The 16453-nt window shown below is 50.2% G+C and overlaps 1 protein-coding gene across 2 annotated transcripts in view; it reads left to right on the top strand.

Annotated features, from left to right (window-relative positions):
- Positions 1-16453, top strand: part of LOC119969354 (deoxynucleotidyltransferase terminal-interacting protein 1) — a 93984-nt gene that overhangs the window by 44288 nt on the left and 33243 nt on the right. For both annotated transcript variants that reach the window (XM_038802883.1, XM_038802882.1), the window contains exons 8-10: positions 12715-12760; positions 13486-13544; positions 14897-14957. In XM_038802883.1, the coding sequence (XP_038658811.1) occupies positions 12715-12760; positions 13486-13544; positions 14897-14957 (166 nt within the window). The remainder of the gene's footprint in view (positions 1-12714; positions 12761-13485; positions 13545-14896; positions 14958-16453) is intronic.

The following is a 16453-nucleotide window of genomic DNA, read 5'->3' as shown; positions in this document are numbered from 1 at the left end:
AAGGTTGGAGCTAATCTTGCATCAGCAGCTGTGTTCAGACATTGTTCTTGGAGTTGGGTGATGCCAATAGCAACCTCCTGCTACCAGCTGCTCAAGAGGTAATTCAGTCAATGCAGGTATTACAAAATATACCGTCTCAAAACAAAATTAGAATTTTGTTCTGTTTATCTGTATGCCGCAATCTCCAGTACCTTACATTTTCTTAGGCATTAATCTCGATTTTGCTGGTAAACATCTCCGCCTCTATTTCTTACTCCCTTTAAGACACTACCTGAAATCATCTTTAACCAACCTTTGGTAATCTACTCTAATATCTGTCAAGTTTTGTTTGATAACACTTTGTTTGACTCTGGAGAGCATCACATCAACATCCAGTCCAGGGGTAAATCTGGGTGAAGTTTGAATCACAGAATCACAATAATAAATGCAAAAGAGGCCCTTCGGACCATCAAGTCTGCACCGACGCATGAAAGACACCTGACCTGCCTACCTAATCCCATTTGCCAGCACTTGGCCCATAGCCTTGAATGTTATGAAGTGCCAAGTGCTCATCCAGGTACTTTTTAAAGGATGTGAGGCAACCCACCTCTACCACCCACCCAGGCAGTGCATTCCAGACTGTCACCACCCATAGGGTAAAAAGGTTTTTCCTCAAATCTCGCCTAAACTTAAATGTTCCATCCCAGGCAACATCCAAGTGAATTGTCTCTGTGTCCCCTATAATATAATTGCCTATTATTTTTACGAATTACGCACATATTTGCTCCTCAATTTTCCACTGACAATCTGGGGGTGAATAATAAACATGTAGCAATGTTGCCATCCCCTTTTTATTCCAAAGCTCTACCCTCAAAGCTTCATTTGATCCCCCCCCCCCCCAAGATACCATCTCTCCTTACTGCAGTAACTGGCCCCTTCACTAATTTTAAAAAAAAAAATTTTTTATTGGAATTTTTTGAAAAATATATGTCAACAAAACAATAATAACAATAACAATAATAAACACCCCCCGGCACCCGTAACAATGCATATAACAAACCCCCCCACACCCCCCCCCCAACCCCAATAAACAACAGAATAAATTAACAATAAGCAAATTAACTTAAACACAACCCCCCTCCCCCCCGGGTTGCTGCTGCTGCTGACCTAGTACCTTATCGTTGAGTCAGAAAGTCGAGGAAAGGCTGCTACCTCCTAAAGAACCCTTGTACCGACCCCTTCAGGGCAAACTTAACCCTCTCCAACTTAATGAATCCCGCCATGTCATTAATCCAGGTCCCCACACTCGGAGGTCTCGCATCTTTCCACTGCAGCAAGATCCTCCGCCGGGCTAGGGACGCAAAGGCCAAGACATCGGCCTCTTTCGCCTCCTGCACTCCCGGCTCCACCCCAACCCCAAATATCGCGAGTCCCCAGCCTGGCTTGACCCTGGATCCCACCACCCTCGACACCGTCCCCGCCACCCCCTTCCAGAACTCCCCCAGTGCCGGGCATGCCCAGAACATATGGGCATGGTTCGCTGGACTCCCCGAACACCTGACGCACCTGTCTTCGCCCCTAAAGAACCTACTCATCCTAGATCCGGACATGTGGGCCCGGTGTAGCACCTTGAACTGGATGAGACTAAGCCTCGCACATGAAGAGGAGGAGTTCACCCTCTCCAGGGCGTCCGCCCATGTCCCCTCCTCAATCTGCTCCCCCAGCTCCACCTCCCACTTAGCCTTCAGCTCCTCTACCGACGCCTCCCCGACCTCCTGCATTACCTGGTAGATGTCAGACACCTTCCCATCCCCGACCCACACCCCCGAAAGCACCCTATCCCTTACCCTCCGTGGGGGCAGCAAAGGGAACCCCTCCACCTGTCGCCTAGCAAACGCCTTGACCTGAAGGTACCTGAACATATTCCCCGGGGGGAGCTCAAACCTCTCCTCCAGTTCACCAAGGCTCGCGAACCTCCCGTCAATAAACAGGTCTTCCAACTTCCTAATGCCCGCCCTGTGCCACCCCAGGAACCCGCCATCCATGTTCCCTGGGAAAAAACGGTGGTTCCCCCGCAGTGGGGCCTCCACCGAGCCCCCCACTTCCCTCCCGTGTCGCCTCCACTGCCCCCAAATTTTTAGGGTGGCCGCCACCACCGGGCTCGTGGTGTACCTCGTTGGAGAGAGCGGCAACGGAGCCGTTGCTCGTGCCTCCGCAGGACGCCATCTCCATCCTTTTCCATGCTTCCCCCTCCCCCTCCATTACCCACTTGCGTACCATCGAGACATTAGCCGCCCAATAGTACCCAGAGAGGTTGGGCAGCGCCAGCCCCCCTCTATCCCTGCCCCGCTCCAAAAAGACCCTCCTTAACCTCGGAGTCCCATGCGCCCAAACAAATCCCAGAATGCTGCTGTTCACCCTCCTAAAAAAGGCCCTCGGAACGAAAATGGGGAGGCACTGAAACAAAAACAAAAACCTCGGGAACACCGTCATTTTAACGGACTGTATTCTACCCGCCAACGACAACGGCAGCATGTCCCACCTTTTAAATTCCTCCTCCATCTGCTCCACCAACCTAGTAAAATTGAGCTTGTGCAGAGTCCCCCAGCTCCTAACCACCTGAACCCCCAGGTACCTAAAACTCCTCACTGCCCTCTTTAGCGGGAGCCTACCAATCCCCTCCTCCTGATCTCCCGGGTGTACGACAAACAGCTCACTCTTGCCCAGGTTCAATTTATATCCCGAGAAACTCCCGAACCCAGCAAGAATCTCCATCACCTCCGGCATTCCCCCCACCAGGTCTGCTACATACAACAGCAAGTCATCCGCATACAGCGACACTCGGTGCTCCTCCCCACCTCGCACCAAACCCCTCCACCCCCTCGACTCCCTGAGAGCCATGGCAAGAGGCTCTATTGCCAGCGCAAAAAGCAAGGGGGACAGGGGGCACCCCTGCCTCGTCCCACGGTGGAGCCTGAAGTACTCGGACCTCCTCCCATTTGTCACTACACTCGCCATCGGGGCCTCGTACAGCAACCTCACCCATTTAATAAACCCCACCCCAAACCCGAACCTCTCCAACACCTCCCACAAGTACCCCCACTCAACCCTGTCAAAGGCCTTCTCCGCATCCAATGCCACCACAATCTCCGCCTCCTTCTGCTGCCGGCATCATTATCACATTTAGCAGCCTTCGCACGTTAGTATTCAGCTGCCTCCCCTTCACAAAACCCGTCTGATCTTCATGTATCGCCCCCGGCACACAGTCCTCTATTCTAGTGGCCAAGATCTTCGCCAGCAACTTGGCGTCTACATTCAGCAGTGAAATCGGCCTGTATGAACCGCACTGCAAGGGGTCCTTATCACGCTTCAGGATCAGGGAGATTAGTGCCCGAGACATCGTCGTGGGCAGAACACCCCCCTCCCATGCCTCGTTAAAGGTCCTGACCAACAGGGGGCCCAGCAGGTCCGCATATTTCTTATAAAATTCAACCGGGAACCCATCCGGTCCCGGCGCCTTCCCCGACTGCATGTGGCCAATCCCACTGACCAGCTCCTCCAACTCGATCGGCGCCCACCTGCTCCTCCTGCACCCTTGGAAATCGGAGCCTGTCCAAAAAATTCTCCATTCCCCCTCCCACCGCCGGCGGCTCCGACCGGTACAGTTCCCTATAGAAGTCCCTAAAGACCTCATTTATCTCTGCCCCATGCCGCACCACATTCCCATCTCTATCCTTCACTCCACCAATCTCTCTAGCCGCGTCCCGCTTACGCAGCTGGTGCGCCAGCATCCTGCTCGCCTTCTCTCCATACTCGTAGACCGCTCCCTGCGCCTTCCTCCACTGTGTCTCCGCCTTTCTGGTGGTCAATAAATCAAACTGGGCCTGCAAGCTACGCCGTTCCCCCAGCAATCCCTCCTCCGGGGCCTCCACGTACCTCCTATCTGCACTCAACTGCTCCTCCACCAGTCTCTCCCTCTCCCTCCTCTCCCCCCTCTCCCTATGGGCTCGGATGGAGATCAGCTCCCCCCTAATCACTGCCTTCAGAGCCTCCCACACCATCCCCACCTGGACCTCCCCAGTATCATTGACCTCGAGGCACCTCTCGATACATCCCCGAACCCTCCTACACACCTCCTCATCGGCCAACAACCCCACGTCCAGACGCCAAAGCGGGTGCTGGTCCCGCGCCTCCCCCATCTCCAGATCCACCCAATGCGGAGCATGGTCCGAAATCGCGATAGCCGAATATTCGGCCTCCTCCACCCTCGGGACCAGTCCCCTGCTCAAAACAAAGAAATCAATGCGGGAAAAACCCTGTGCACATGGGAGAAAAAGGAGTACTCCCGAGCCCTCGGTCTCCCGAACCTCCAGGGATCCACTCCTCCCATCTGGTCCATAAACCCCCTCAATACCTTGGCCACCGCTACCCCCCCCTCCCCCCCAGATCAAGCCCCCCACCTCGAGGCCAGGAATGCGGCCCAACATACGCCTCATGAAACCAGCATCATCCCAATTTGGGGCGTACACATTAACCAACACCACCCTCTCCCCCTGCAGCTTACTGCTCATCATCACATATCTGCCGCCACTATCAGGAACAACCTCAGATGCCTCAAACACCACCCTCTTCCCCGCCAGGATCGCCACCCCCCGGTTCTTCGAGTCGAGCCCTGAGTGGAAAAACTGCCCCATCCACCCCTTCCTCAGACGGACCTGGTCCGCCACCTTCAGGTGGGTTTTCTGGAGCATGGCCACGTCCGCCTTCAGCCCCTTCAGATGCAAGAACACCCAGGCCCGCTTAACCGGCCCATTCAACCCCCTCACGTTCCACGTAATCAGCCGGATCAGGGGGCACCCCGCCCCCCTCCCCCGTCGACTAGCCATAACCCATCGACGGCTCGCCCCTGGCCATCACCCATTCGGCCCGTTTCCCACGGCGATAGAACCTCACCCCGACCCCCCCGAACTCCTCCCTGGCCAATCCAGCAGCAACTAAGACTCCTCCTAGCCGCGACTCTCCCTCCACTGTACTCCCGTGAGCCAGCTGACGTCTGCTGACCCCGGCAACTCCCGCTCTAACTCCGACCCCATCCGATATGAGGTCCCCCCTCCTCCCCTGCATCAGCTCCTCGGCACCGCTTCGGCGCGGGAAACCCGGTCTAATAACCACGCCCCTCGCCACCAGCTCCACCCATTGTCCCGCAGCGCGGGAAACCAGAGAAAAGCCCGCGCTTTCACACTGCCCCACCCCACCAACGCAGTTCCCAAACCGCAGTCCCAGCCCAACCACCAACTCCGTACAAACAAAGACACAGATCAACCACAAACCCCAGTACCCCCCTTAGAACACAGAACCATAACCCACATCGTCCGAAAGCGAGAGAACAAACAGAATAACCCGCTACAGCATAAACAATGATACATGAATAGAATAGAAAAACTCCCACAGCCCCCAATCTCTAGTTCGAGTCCAGCTTTTCAGCCTGCACAAAGGCCCACGCTTCCTCCGGGGACTCAAAGTAGTGATGCCGGTCCTTGTAGGTGACCCACAGGCGCGCAGGCGGCAACATGCCGAACTTCATCTGCTTTCCACGGAGCACCGCCTTCGTCCGGTTAAACCCGGCTCTCCGCTTGGCCACCTCCGCACTCCAGTCCTGGTAGATACGCACTACCGAATTCTCCCACTTACTACTCCTCACCTTCTTGGCCCATCGGAGAACACACTCCCGGTTACTGAACCGATGGAACCGCACCAGCACCGCCCGCGGGGGTTCATTCGCCTTAGGCTGCCTGGCCAGCACTCTCTGGGCCCCCTCCAGCTCCAGGGGCAGATGGAAGGATCCTGCCCCCACCAGCGAGTTCAACATCACGGCCACATAGGCCGGCAGGTCCGACCCCTCTAGCCCCTCCTCGAGGTCCAGGATCCGCAGGTTCTTCCTCCGTGACCGAAGCTCCATCTCCTCGAACCGATCTTGCCACTTTTTATGAAGTGCCTTGTGTATCTCCACCTTCCCCACGAGGGCCGAAACCACCACCTCGCGCTCAGAGGCCTGCTGCTGCAACTCAACTTACTCTCCTTTCAGCTCCGTGAAATAGCGCAGAAGGGCCGCCTGCTGCTCCTCAGCCCACTGCCTCCACTCCTCAGGGGCTCCACCGGCCGCCATTTTGTCCACCTTCCCCCGCTTTTCCAGGGGAGCTGCTGCCGTTTTTCTCCTCGCCCCACTTTGAGTCCGAACCATAAATCCCAGGGGGTTTTGCTCCAAACCCCTTTATCCACCGGGAATCGTCGAATCAGTGCCGTTTGGGGCCCTTAAAAGAGCCCACAAGTCCTTTTAAAGCAGGAGCTGCCGAACGTGCGGCTTAGCTCCGCATAGCCGCAACCGGAAGTCTCGGCCCCTTCACTAATAATGCAATACCTCCTCCTCTTCTGCCCCCCCCTCTGTCTCGCCTGATGATTATGTACCCCGAGATGTTGAGCTGTCAACCTGCTCCTCCATCAACCACACCTCCGTGATGGCAACTATAGAACATTACAGCGCAGTACAGGTCCTTCGGCCCTCAATGTTGCGCCAACCTGTGAAACCAATCTAAAGCCCATCTACACTATTCCCTTATTATCCATATATTTATCGAATGCCAATTTAAATGCCCTTAATGTTGGTGAGTCCACTCCTGTTCCAGGCAGGGCATTCCACGCCCTTACTACTCTCTGCGTAAAGAACCTACCTCTGACATCTGTCCTATATCTATCTCCCCTCAATTTAAACCTATGTCCCCTCATGCTAGCCATCACCATCCGAGGAAAAAGGCTCACACTGTCCACCCTATCTAATCCTCTGATCACCTTGAATGCCTCAATTAAGTCACCTCTTAACCTTCTTCTCTCTAACGAAAACAGCCTTAAGTCCCTCAGCCTTTCCTCATAAGATCTTCCCTCCATACCAGGCAACATCCTGGTAAATCTTCTTCGCACCCTTTCCAAAGCTTCCACATCCTTCCTATAATGCGGCGACCAGAACTGCACGCAATACTCCAAATGCGTCCGCACCAGTGTTTTGTACAGCTGCAACATGACCTCATGGCTCCGAAACTCAATCCCTCTACCAATGAAAGCTAACACACCGTACGCCTTCTTAACAACCCTATCAACCTGGGTGGCAACTTTCAGGGATCTATGTACATGGACACCGAGATCTCTCTGCTCGTCCACACTACCAAGACTCTTACCATTAGCCCAGTACTCTGCATTCCTGTTACTCCTTCCAAAATGAATCACCTCACACTTTTCTGCATTAAACTCCATTTGCCACCTCTCAGCCCAGCTCTGCAGCTTATCAATGTCCCTCTGTAACCTGCAACATCCTTCCACACTGTCTACAACTCCACCGACTTTAGTGTCATCTGCAAATTTACTCACCCATCCTTCTACCCCCTCCTCCATGTCATTTATAAAAATAACAAACAGCAGTGGCCCCAAAACAGATCCTTGTGGTACACCACTAGTAACTGAACTCCAGGCTGAACATTTCCCATCAACTACCACCCTCTGTCTTCTTCCAGCTAGCCAATTTCTGATCCAAACTGCTAAATCACCCTGAATCCCATGCCTCCGTATTTTCTGCAATAGCCTACCGTGTGGATGCTTATCAAATGCTTTACTGAAATCCATATACACCATATCAACTGCTTTACCCTCATCCACCTGTCTGGTCGCCTTCTCAAAGAACTCAATAAGGTTTGTGAGGCACGACCTACCCTTCACAAAACCGTGTTGACTATCCCTAATCAAATTATTTATTTCTAGATGATTATAAATCCTATCTATTAGGGCAGCACGGTAGCATTGTGGATAGCACAATCGCTTCACAGCTCCAGGGTCCCAGGTTCGATTCCGGCTTGGATCACTGTCTGTGCGGAGTCTGCACATCCTCCCCGTGTGTGCGTGTGTTTCCTCCGGGTGCTCCGGTTTCCTCCCACAGTCCAAAGATGTGTGGGTTAGGTGGATTGGCCATGATAAATTGCCCTTAGTGTCCAAAATTGCCCTTAGTGTTGGGTGGGGTTACTGAGTTATGGGAATAGGGTGGAGGTGTTGACCTTGGGTAGGGGTAAGGGTGCTCTTTCCAAGAGCCGGTGCAGACTCGATGGGCCGAATGGCTTCCTTCTGCACTGTAAATTCTATGTAAATCTATCTCTTATAAACCTTTCCAAGACTTTGTCCACAACAGAAGTAAGGCTCACTGGTCTATAGATACCGGGGTTGTCTCTACTCCCCTTCTTGAACAAGGGGACAACATTTGCTCTCCTCCAGTCTTCTGGCACTATTGCTGTAGACAATGACGACATAAAGATCAAAGGCAAAGGCTCAACAATCTCCTCCCTAGCTTCCCAGAGAATCCTAGGATAAATCCCATCTGATTTATCTTCACACTTTCCAGAATTGCTAACACATCCTCCTTATGAACCTCAAGCCCTACTAGTCTAGTAGCCTGTACCCCAGTATTCTCCTCGACAACATTGTCTTTTTCCTGCGTGAATACTGACGAAAAATATTCATTTAGCACCTCTCCTATCTCCTCGGACTCCATGCACAACTTCCCACTACTGTCCTTGACTGGCCCTACTCTTACCCTAGTCATTCTTTTATTCCTGACATACCTATAGAAAGCTTTAGGGTTATCCTTGATCCTATCTGCAAAGACTTCTCATGTCCCCTCCTGGCTCTTCTTAGCTCTCTCTTTAGGTCCTTCCTAGCTAACTTGTAACTCTCGAGCGCCCTAACTGAACCTTCACGTCTCATCTTTACACCCTTCTTCCTCTTGACAAGTGATTCAACTACTTTAGTAAACCACGGTTCCCTCGCTCGACCACTTCCTCCCTGCCTGACAGATACATACTTATCAAGGACACGCAGTAGCTGGGTTAGAGGGTTGAATGGAATGGGCCGGTCAAGAGGACTCGCGTGTTTGCACATTTGAGGGGGCTGAAGGCGGGTGTGACAATGTTACAAGAGACACTGAAAGGCTATAGACCAGATGAGATTGAGAAAGGGGTGGGTTGGCCAAGTATTCCACTCAGGGCTGGACTCAAAGACCAGGGGGCTCGCGATCTTGATCAATAAACGAATGGCATTCAAGGCAGGGAGAATCGTGTCAAGTACATAATGGTGAGTGGGAAACTGGAAAGGGTGCGGGTCGTACTCGTGAACGTACATGCTCCGAATTGGGACGATGTGGAATTTATCAGGCGGGTGTTAGGTAAGATCCCAGACTTAGTGTCACATAACTTGATCATAGGGGGAGATTTTAACACAGTCATTGATCCGGAATTGGACCGGTCAAAATCCAGGACAGGGAGGGTGCCAGCCGTGGCAAAGGAATTGAAGGGGTTTATGGAACAGATGGGGGTAGTAGACCCATGGAGGTTTGCATGGCCAAGGGCGAAGGAGCTTTCTTTTTTCTCCCATGTCCACAAGGTGTACTCTCGCTTCGACTTTTTTGTTCTGAGCAGGGCTCTAATACAGGTGGTGGTGGATACTGAGTAATCGGCAATCGCAGTGTCGGATCATGCCCCACATTGTGTGGATCTACGGGTTAGTTTGGAGAGAGGACAATGCCCGCTATGGAGGCTGGAAGTGGGATTGTTAACGGACGAAGTGATCTGTGGGCGGGTGAACAAGTCCATCCAAAATTATCTGGAAACAATTATACCGGGGAAGGTCTCTGCAGCAACGGTTTGGGAAGCTTTGAAGGCAGTGGTCAGAGGGGAATTCATCTCGATACGGGCCCACAGAAAAAAGGCGGAATGGGCTGAGAGGGATAGGTTAGTGGAGGAGATACTCCAGTTGGACAGGAGATACTTGGAGGCCCTGGATGCGGGCCTACTGAGGCGGAGGTTACAGGAGGAGTTTGGGCTGTTGACTACAGGGAAAACGGTGGAACAGCTGAGGAAGGCAAGGGGTCAATTTATGAGTATGGGGAAAAAGCAAGCAGAATGTTAGCGCACCAGCTCAGAAAAAGGGAGGCTGCCAGGGAGATGGGGAGAGTAAAGAGTTGAGGTGGGATTACGGTCCTGGATCCAGTGGGGGTGAATGAGTCGGCAAATTATATGAGTCAGAACCCCAGGCTGGGGTGGCGGGGATGAGGCAGTTTTTGGGTCAGTTGAGGTTCCTGAGGGTGGATGAGGATCTGGTGGAAGGGCTGGGAGCCCCAATTGAAATTGAGGAAATAATTGAGGGGCTGGAGGGCATGCAGTCAGGAAAGGCCCCAGGGTTGGACGGCTACCCAGAGGAATTCTATAAGAAGTTTTCAGAGATATTGAGCCCACTGCTGGTGAGGACATTTAACAAAGCAAGAGAGAAGGGTGTCTTCCCCCAACAATGTCGCAGGCCTCGATTTCATTATCCTGAAACTAGAGAAGGATCCGAAACAATGTGGATCATACAGGTAAATTTCTCTACTGAATGTGGACGGCAAACTGCTGGCGAAGAGACTGGCCACAAGGATAGAAGATTGTGTCCCGGGGATGATAGGGGAAGACCAGAGAGGATTTGTAAAGGGCAGGCAACTCACGGCCAATGTTCGAAGGCTTTTATGATGCCGTCTGATGGAGGTGGCGGTGGTAGCGATGGATGCGGAGAAGGCTTTTGATCGGGCACTAGTAGCGAGTGTGCGTACAACCCGGCTATGGTCAGGGTATTTTAAACTACACCGAAGGACGAGGCAAGGGTGTCCTCTCTTCCTGCTACTGTTTGCTCTGGTCATAGAGCCATTGGCCATGGCATTAAAAGCCTCTAGGAACTCTAGTGGGGGGGGGGGTGGGGTGGAGCACTGGGTCTCGCTTTACGCAGATGACCTGCTCTTGTATATTTCAAACACGTTGGAGGGGATGGGGAAGTTATTTGGATCCTCGGGAATTTGGTTATTTTTATGGGTATAAATTGAACATGGGGATAAGCAAGATGTTCGCGATCCAGGCAAGATGGCAGGAGAAGAGACTGGGAGAGCTGCCGTTTAGAATGGTAGGAAGGAGCTTTCGATATCTGGGAATCCAGGTGGCTCGGGAATGGGAGGCACTGCAGAAGTTAAACCTATCTAGGCTCGTAGAACAAATGAAAGAGGACTTTAAGAGATGGGTCATGCTCCCGCTATCATTGGCGGGGAGGGTACAGACTGTGAAAATGACGGTCCTCCCCAGATTTCTGTTTGTCTTTCAGTATATCCCCATCTTCATCCCGAGGGCCTTTTGCAAGCGGGTGAATAAGGTTATTTCGGGCTTTGTGTGGGTGGGTAAACATCGCGAGTGACAAAGTGTTGCTGGAGCGCAGTCGGGGGGAGGGTGGGTTGGCACTGCTGAACTTTTGCAATTATTACTGGCCGGCTAATATAGCCATGATTAGGAAGTGGATAGTGGGGGAGGGATCGGTATGGGAGCAGATGGAGGCGACGTCATGTAAAGACACAAGTTTGGGAGCACTGATAAGAGCACCTCTTCCGTTCCTGCCGGGCCCGATACTCCACAAGTCCGGTGGTGGTGGCAGCTCTGAGAATCTGGGGGCAGTGGAGGAGATACAAGAGAGTGGAGGGCGTATCGGTTTGGACCCCAATTTATAATAATCATCGGTTTGTACTGGGTAGTCTGGATGGTGGGTTCCGGAGATGGCAAAGGACAGGAATTAGGAGGATGGGGGATCTATTTATAGACGGGAACTTCCCCAGCTTGAAAGCCTTGGAGGATAAATTTGAAATGCCAGCAGGGAATGAGTTTAGGTATTTGCAGGTGTGAGACTTCTTTTGAAGGTAGATTATGGCCTTCGCGCTGCTGCCGCCATGGGGAATACAGGACAGAGTAGTCTCCAGTACCTGGGTGGGAGAGGGGAAGGTATCAGATATTTACAAGGAACTTTTGGAATCGGAAGAAACTCCGGTGGAGGAGCTTAAGGGCAAGTGGGATGACGAGCTAGGAGGAGCGATAGAGGCGGGTCTGTGGGCGGATGCCCTAAGCAGAGTTAATACATCCTCATCATGTGCCAGGCTTAACCTGATACAATTCAAGGTAGTCCACCGGGCAGACATGACGGTGGCCCGGATGAGCAAGTTTTTCGGAGTAGAGGACAGGTGTGCGAGCTGTGTGGGAAGCCCAGCAAATCATGTCCACATGTTTTGGGCATGCCCAAAGCTTAGAGGGTTTTGGCAAGGTTTTGCTAAGTCAATGTCCACGGTACTAAAAACATGTTTGGTGCCGAGTCTGGAGGTGGTGATCTTTGGGGTGTCGGATGAGCCAGGAGTTCAGAGAGCGAAAGAAGCCAACATCTTGGCCTTTGCCTCCCTGGTAGCCCGGAGACGGATCCTGTTAATGTGGAGGGACTCGAATCCTCAGAATGTAGAGACCTGGGTTTGTGACATGGCTGGGTTTCTCAGTCTCGAGAAAATAAAGTTTGCCTTCAGAGGATCAATGGTTGGGTTCACCCGGAGGTGACAGCCGCTCGTCGACTTTGTCGGGGAAAATTAAAATGTCAGCAGAAGCAGAATTCCAAAGGGGGGGGGGGGGGGGGCGCGGGCGGATTGTTCTTTCATGGTTGGGGTGTGTGAAGATTGTGATGGGGGTGGAAATGTTTATTGTACCATGTTTATATTGCTGTTATTATTATTATAAAACCTTGTGAATACCCTATTAAAAATAAAACACCCACATCATTCTTATCAGAAAGGCTGTAACTTGTTAACCTCTCTCCCAGGTCAAAGGTGAAGTACACTGAGCCAATCAAACGGGAAGGACCGAAGGTAATGTTTTCAGTTTGTGTCGCTCTCTCTATCTGGATTTTGGGAAGTTACTTTTCGTTGCGAACAAAAGTCTCCAATTCCTTCCACCAGTCAAAGTTGTAGGCTCTAGTTGGAGCCTTTTGATACCATTCCTATTGTCAGCATCAGTGTTGGATGCCATTGACATCTCAGCAGTGTCCAGTCTTGTCCTCAAGTGATGGCCACATTTTTGTTCCCCAAAGGTTAATGAATTAAAATCTGGAGCAGGAGCCCCGACTAATTTCACTTTGCTCGCCTGCATTTGAGGCCTGTTACAAAATTGCAGCTTATATCTGGCTGTGTAAAGAGGGAATTGATGCAATGAGCTGTTCATCTATGATGGCTCAGTACAACATTGGGGAATTCCTTCATCATTTCTCTTCTTAAATGTGTCAGTCTAATAAAGAGGTAGTGCTGCCACGCAGAGTGCAGACAGTACAGAAAGCCGTAGTTAACCCATTTGAGTCCACCCCAGGTGGTTCAACATTCTCATAGATGGGAACTGGCACTGACCAGTCGCCCTGTTGAGATCAGAGGTAGCACAAGAGACTTGCAACTATGTCCACAGTCCCGACTCTGTATGTTGGAGCAGATAACTCACACTGAACTGTTTTGCTGCAACTGAAATTTGGGCTTTTTCAGGAAACTGAAGGGAAAAACAGATACAAATGCTGTTCTAATTGTTTTTGCATTCTCCATCCACACAGTGGGACCCATCCAGGCTGACCGTATCAACCACATTTGTGCTTGGATCACGTGCTAACAAGTAAGCTGTTGGTTTGTACGTTTTGCACAGCCTCAGTAAGGGATCACTGTCTTTCTCACATCAGCTGTGTCTAGAGATTCACTTGTGCAGAACAATAAGATCCAAATTGAAGTGATGAGCTTTGAAATTCCTTCCCCTGAGCTGGGTGCTGCATTCTTCAGAGGTTCAACAGCCCTCAGTAAATGCACAGCAGAATACGTTACTGTTTGTGTCTGCTTTTGACCTGAGATTTCTTACGTCCTCATTGTTGGGGGCTGGAGTATCTTTAATTATTTCAACACTGTGCCCCATCAAACATTCCCAAGACAGGTACAGCACGAGGTTAGATACAGAGTAAAACTTCCTCTACACTATGCCCATCAAACAGTCCCAGGACAGGTACAGCACAGGGTTAGATACAGAGTAAAGCTCCCTCTACACTGTCCGCATCAAACACTCCTAGAACAGGTACAGCACAGGGTTAGATACAGAGTAAAGCTCCCTCTACACTGTCTGCATCAAATACTCTCAGGACAGGTACAGCACAAGGTTAGATACTGAGTAAAGCTCCCTCTACACTGTCTGCATCAAATACTCTCAGGACAGGTACAGCACAAGGTTAGATACTGAGTAAAACTCCCTCTACACTGTCACCATCAAACACTCCCAGGACAGGTTCAGTATGGGGTTAGATACTGAGTAAAGTTCTCTCTACACTGTCCCCAGGACAGGTACAGCACCGTTTAAATGCAGAGTAATACTCCATGTACAAAGCTTATACTAAATAGAAAGACCAGAATTGTTGCCGTAATTAATAAATTGGATTGTGCAGTACTTTATTCTGATTTTGAAAAGGTGGAATGATTGATGATACGATGCAAGAACTGATGAGAGCCTGATTTGACTCAAGGATACATTTGGATTTCCTCTTGTGTGGGGCAGCTTTAATGGGACAAGCGAACAGCTCTGCTTCACTGTTATCCTTGTCGTAAGAGTAATACGAAGCTACAAATGGGTGTCACAATCTTTTAAATGGGGTTGCTGTATAAATGAAAACCTACCCTGAATTGGCAGGCTCCCTGTGATGAGTGCTGTTGTGTCTATCCAAACTGGATGTTGGTGCAAAGAAGACCGTGAGTAATAGGAGCAGGAGAAAAGCCCTACTGCTCATCGTGTTCTCATTTTGATGCAGACATTATACTGGAACCTGAAAAATTATGTTTTTTTTGTAACTTTCCTGTGTTGCTGTCTGTGCATCCCAGAGCTCCGCAAAGTTGGATCCCAAAATGTACAAGGCTGACGTGACTAGGTACAAACTATTTAAAAATAGTGGTGTTTCTTTGGGTTAGCTTTTCATTACCTCCCTTTTTCAGGGCCCTGGGAATGGGTGGCACCCGTGGAAGAATCTATATCAAGCATCCTGAACTATTCAAGGTAAGAGCAAGTCAACCTTCACACTCAGCATCTACATTGTGAAGCTTAGTTCTGGAATGCTATCTAATTTAAGTAATCATGTTCATTAAGATCCCAGGCTAGACTCCAATTTATGTTCGGAACCCAGACTACCCAGCGGTTATTTTCTGATTTGTAAAACTGAGAGGAAAGAATACTTCACCCCAGGAGTGACGGCTCTGACCAATAGATATATTTTATATTAAAACAAAACATTATTATTAACACAGGATTAAGCACATTAACATCACAGAAAATAGCTTTTCAATTAAGTTGAACAATTCTTAAAATAAAAGGAAACCATTTTTACTACTAACTTATACCTGCTGTATCTCCAATTAAGCAAGCTCATTACAGGTCAAAAGCCACTTATAAATAAAGTTAGCAACACAGGGCTACTTGCTGTACACTTGCATAGAGATTGCTTGGAAAGACTTTATAAAGAGAGATAGACCCTTTCAGGAAACAGCCTGAAGATCCTTCTGTCTTTGTCAGACTACTGCTCAACCTGGCAGCATTTGGCAAAAACTGCTGCTCAACTTGAAAGCTCCTAGCAGACTGCCAAATCTATATCAAACTACAAAACTACAGACCGACATGGCTCCTCTCGTTAATTACATCATCTTTATCCCACTCCGATCCCATGACCAGTTTACCTAAATCTAAACCACAATGCCTCAAATGATCTACTCACCTGGGAATCTGCAGTAATCATAACAGTCTTCCATTAGGCCTCTCTTTGTAAACAAATACATGGTTATAATGAATGATTATCTCACTTTATGACACCTTAATCACACCTTTTGCAGCCACAGAGTCTCGATACATTAAGCTAGATTCTTTAATAATATTGCTGCAACAGGTTATATGTACCAATTTCTTACATTCCTCATAATTGCATATCGGGAGAGCCTAAGTGAAGAGTTTTACAGTTACAAATAACGTATCATAGAATCCCTACAGTGCAGAACAATGCCATTCAACCCATCGAGTCTTCACTGACCCTCTGAAAGAGCACCCTACCTAGGCTCACTCCCCTGCCTTATCTAGACACACGCCGGCACCCTATTCAAATAACTCAGTAACCCCACTTAATCTTTTTTGGACACTAAGGGGCAATTTAGCATGGCCAATCCACCTAACCTGCACATGATAGCTTAGTGGTTAGCATGGTTGCTTCACGGATTCAGGGTCCCAGGTTCGATTCCCGGCTTGGGTTACTGTCTGTGCGGAGTCTGCACGTTCTCCCTGTGTCTGCGTGGGTTTCCTCCGGGTGCTCCGGTTTCCTTCCACAGTCCAAAGATGTGCAGGTTAGGTGGATTGGCCATGATAAATTGCCCTTAATGTCCAAAAAGGTTGGGTTGGGTTACTGTGTTACGAGGATAAGGTGAAGGTGTGGGATTGGGTAGGGTGTTCTTTCCAAGGGCTGGTGTAGACTCGATGGACCGAATGGCCTCCTCCTGCACTGTAAATTCTAT

This window comes from Scyliorhinus canicula, chromosome 7, assembly GCF_902713615.1.
Source record: "Scyliorhinus canicula chromosome 7, sScyCan1.1, whole genome shotgun sequence".
NCBI classification, from domain to species: domain Eukaryota; kingdom Metazoa; phylum Chordata; class Chondrichthyes; order Carcharhiniformes; family Scyliorhinidae; genus Scyliorhinus; species Scyliorhinus canicula.
This window is presented reverse-complemented; position numbering and strand designations above follow the sequence as displayed.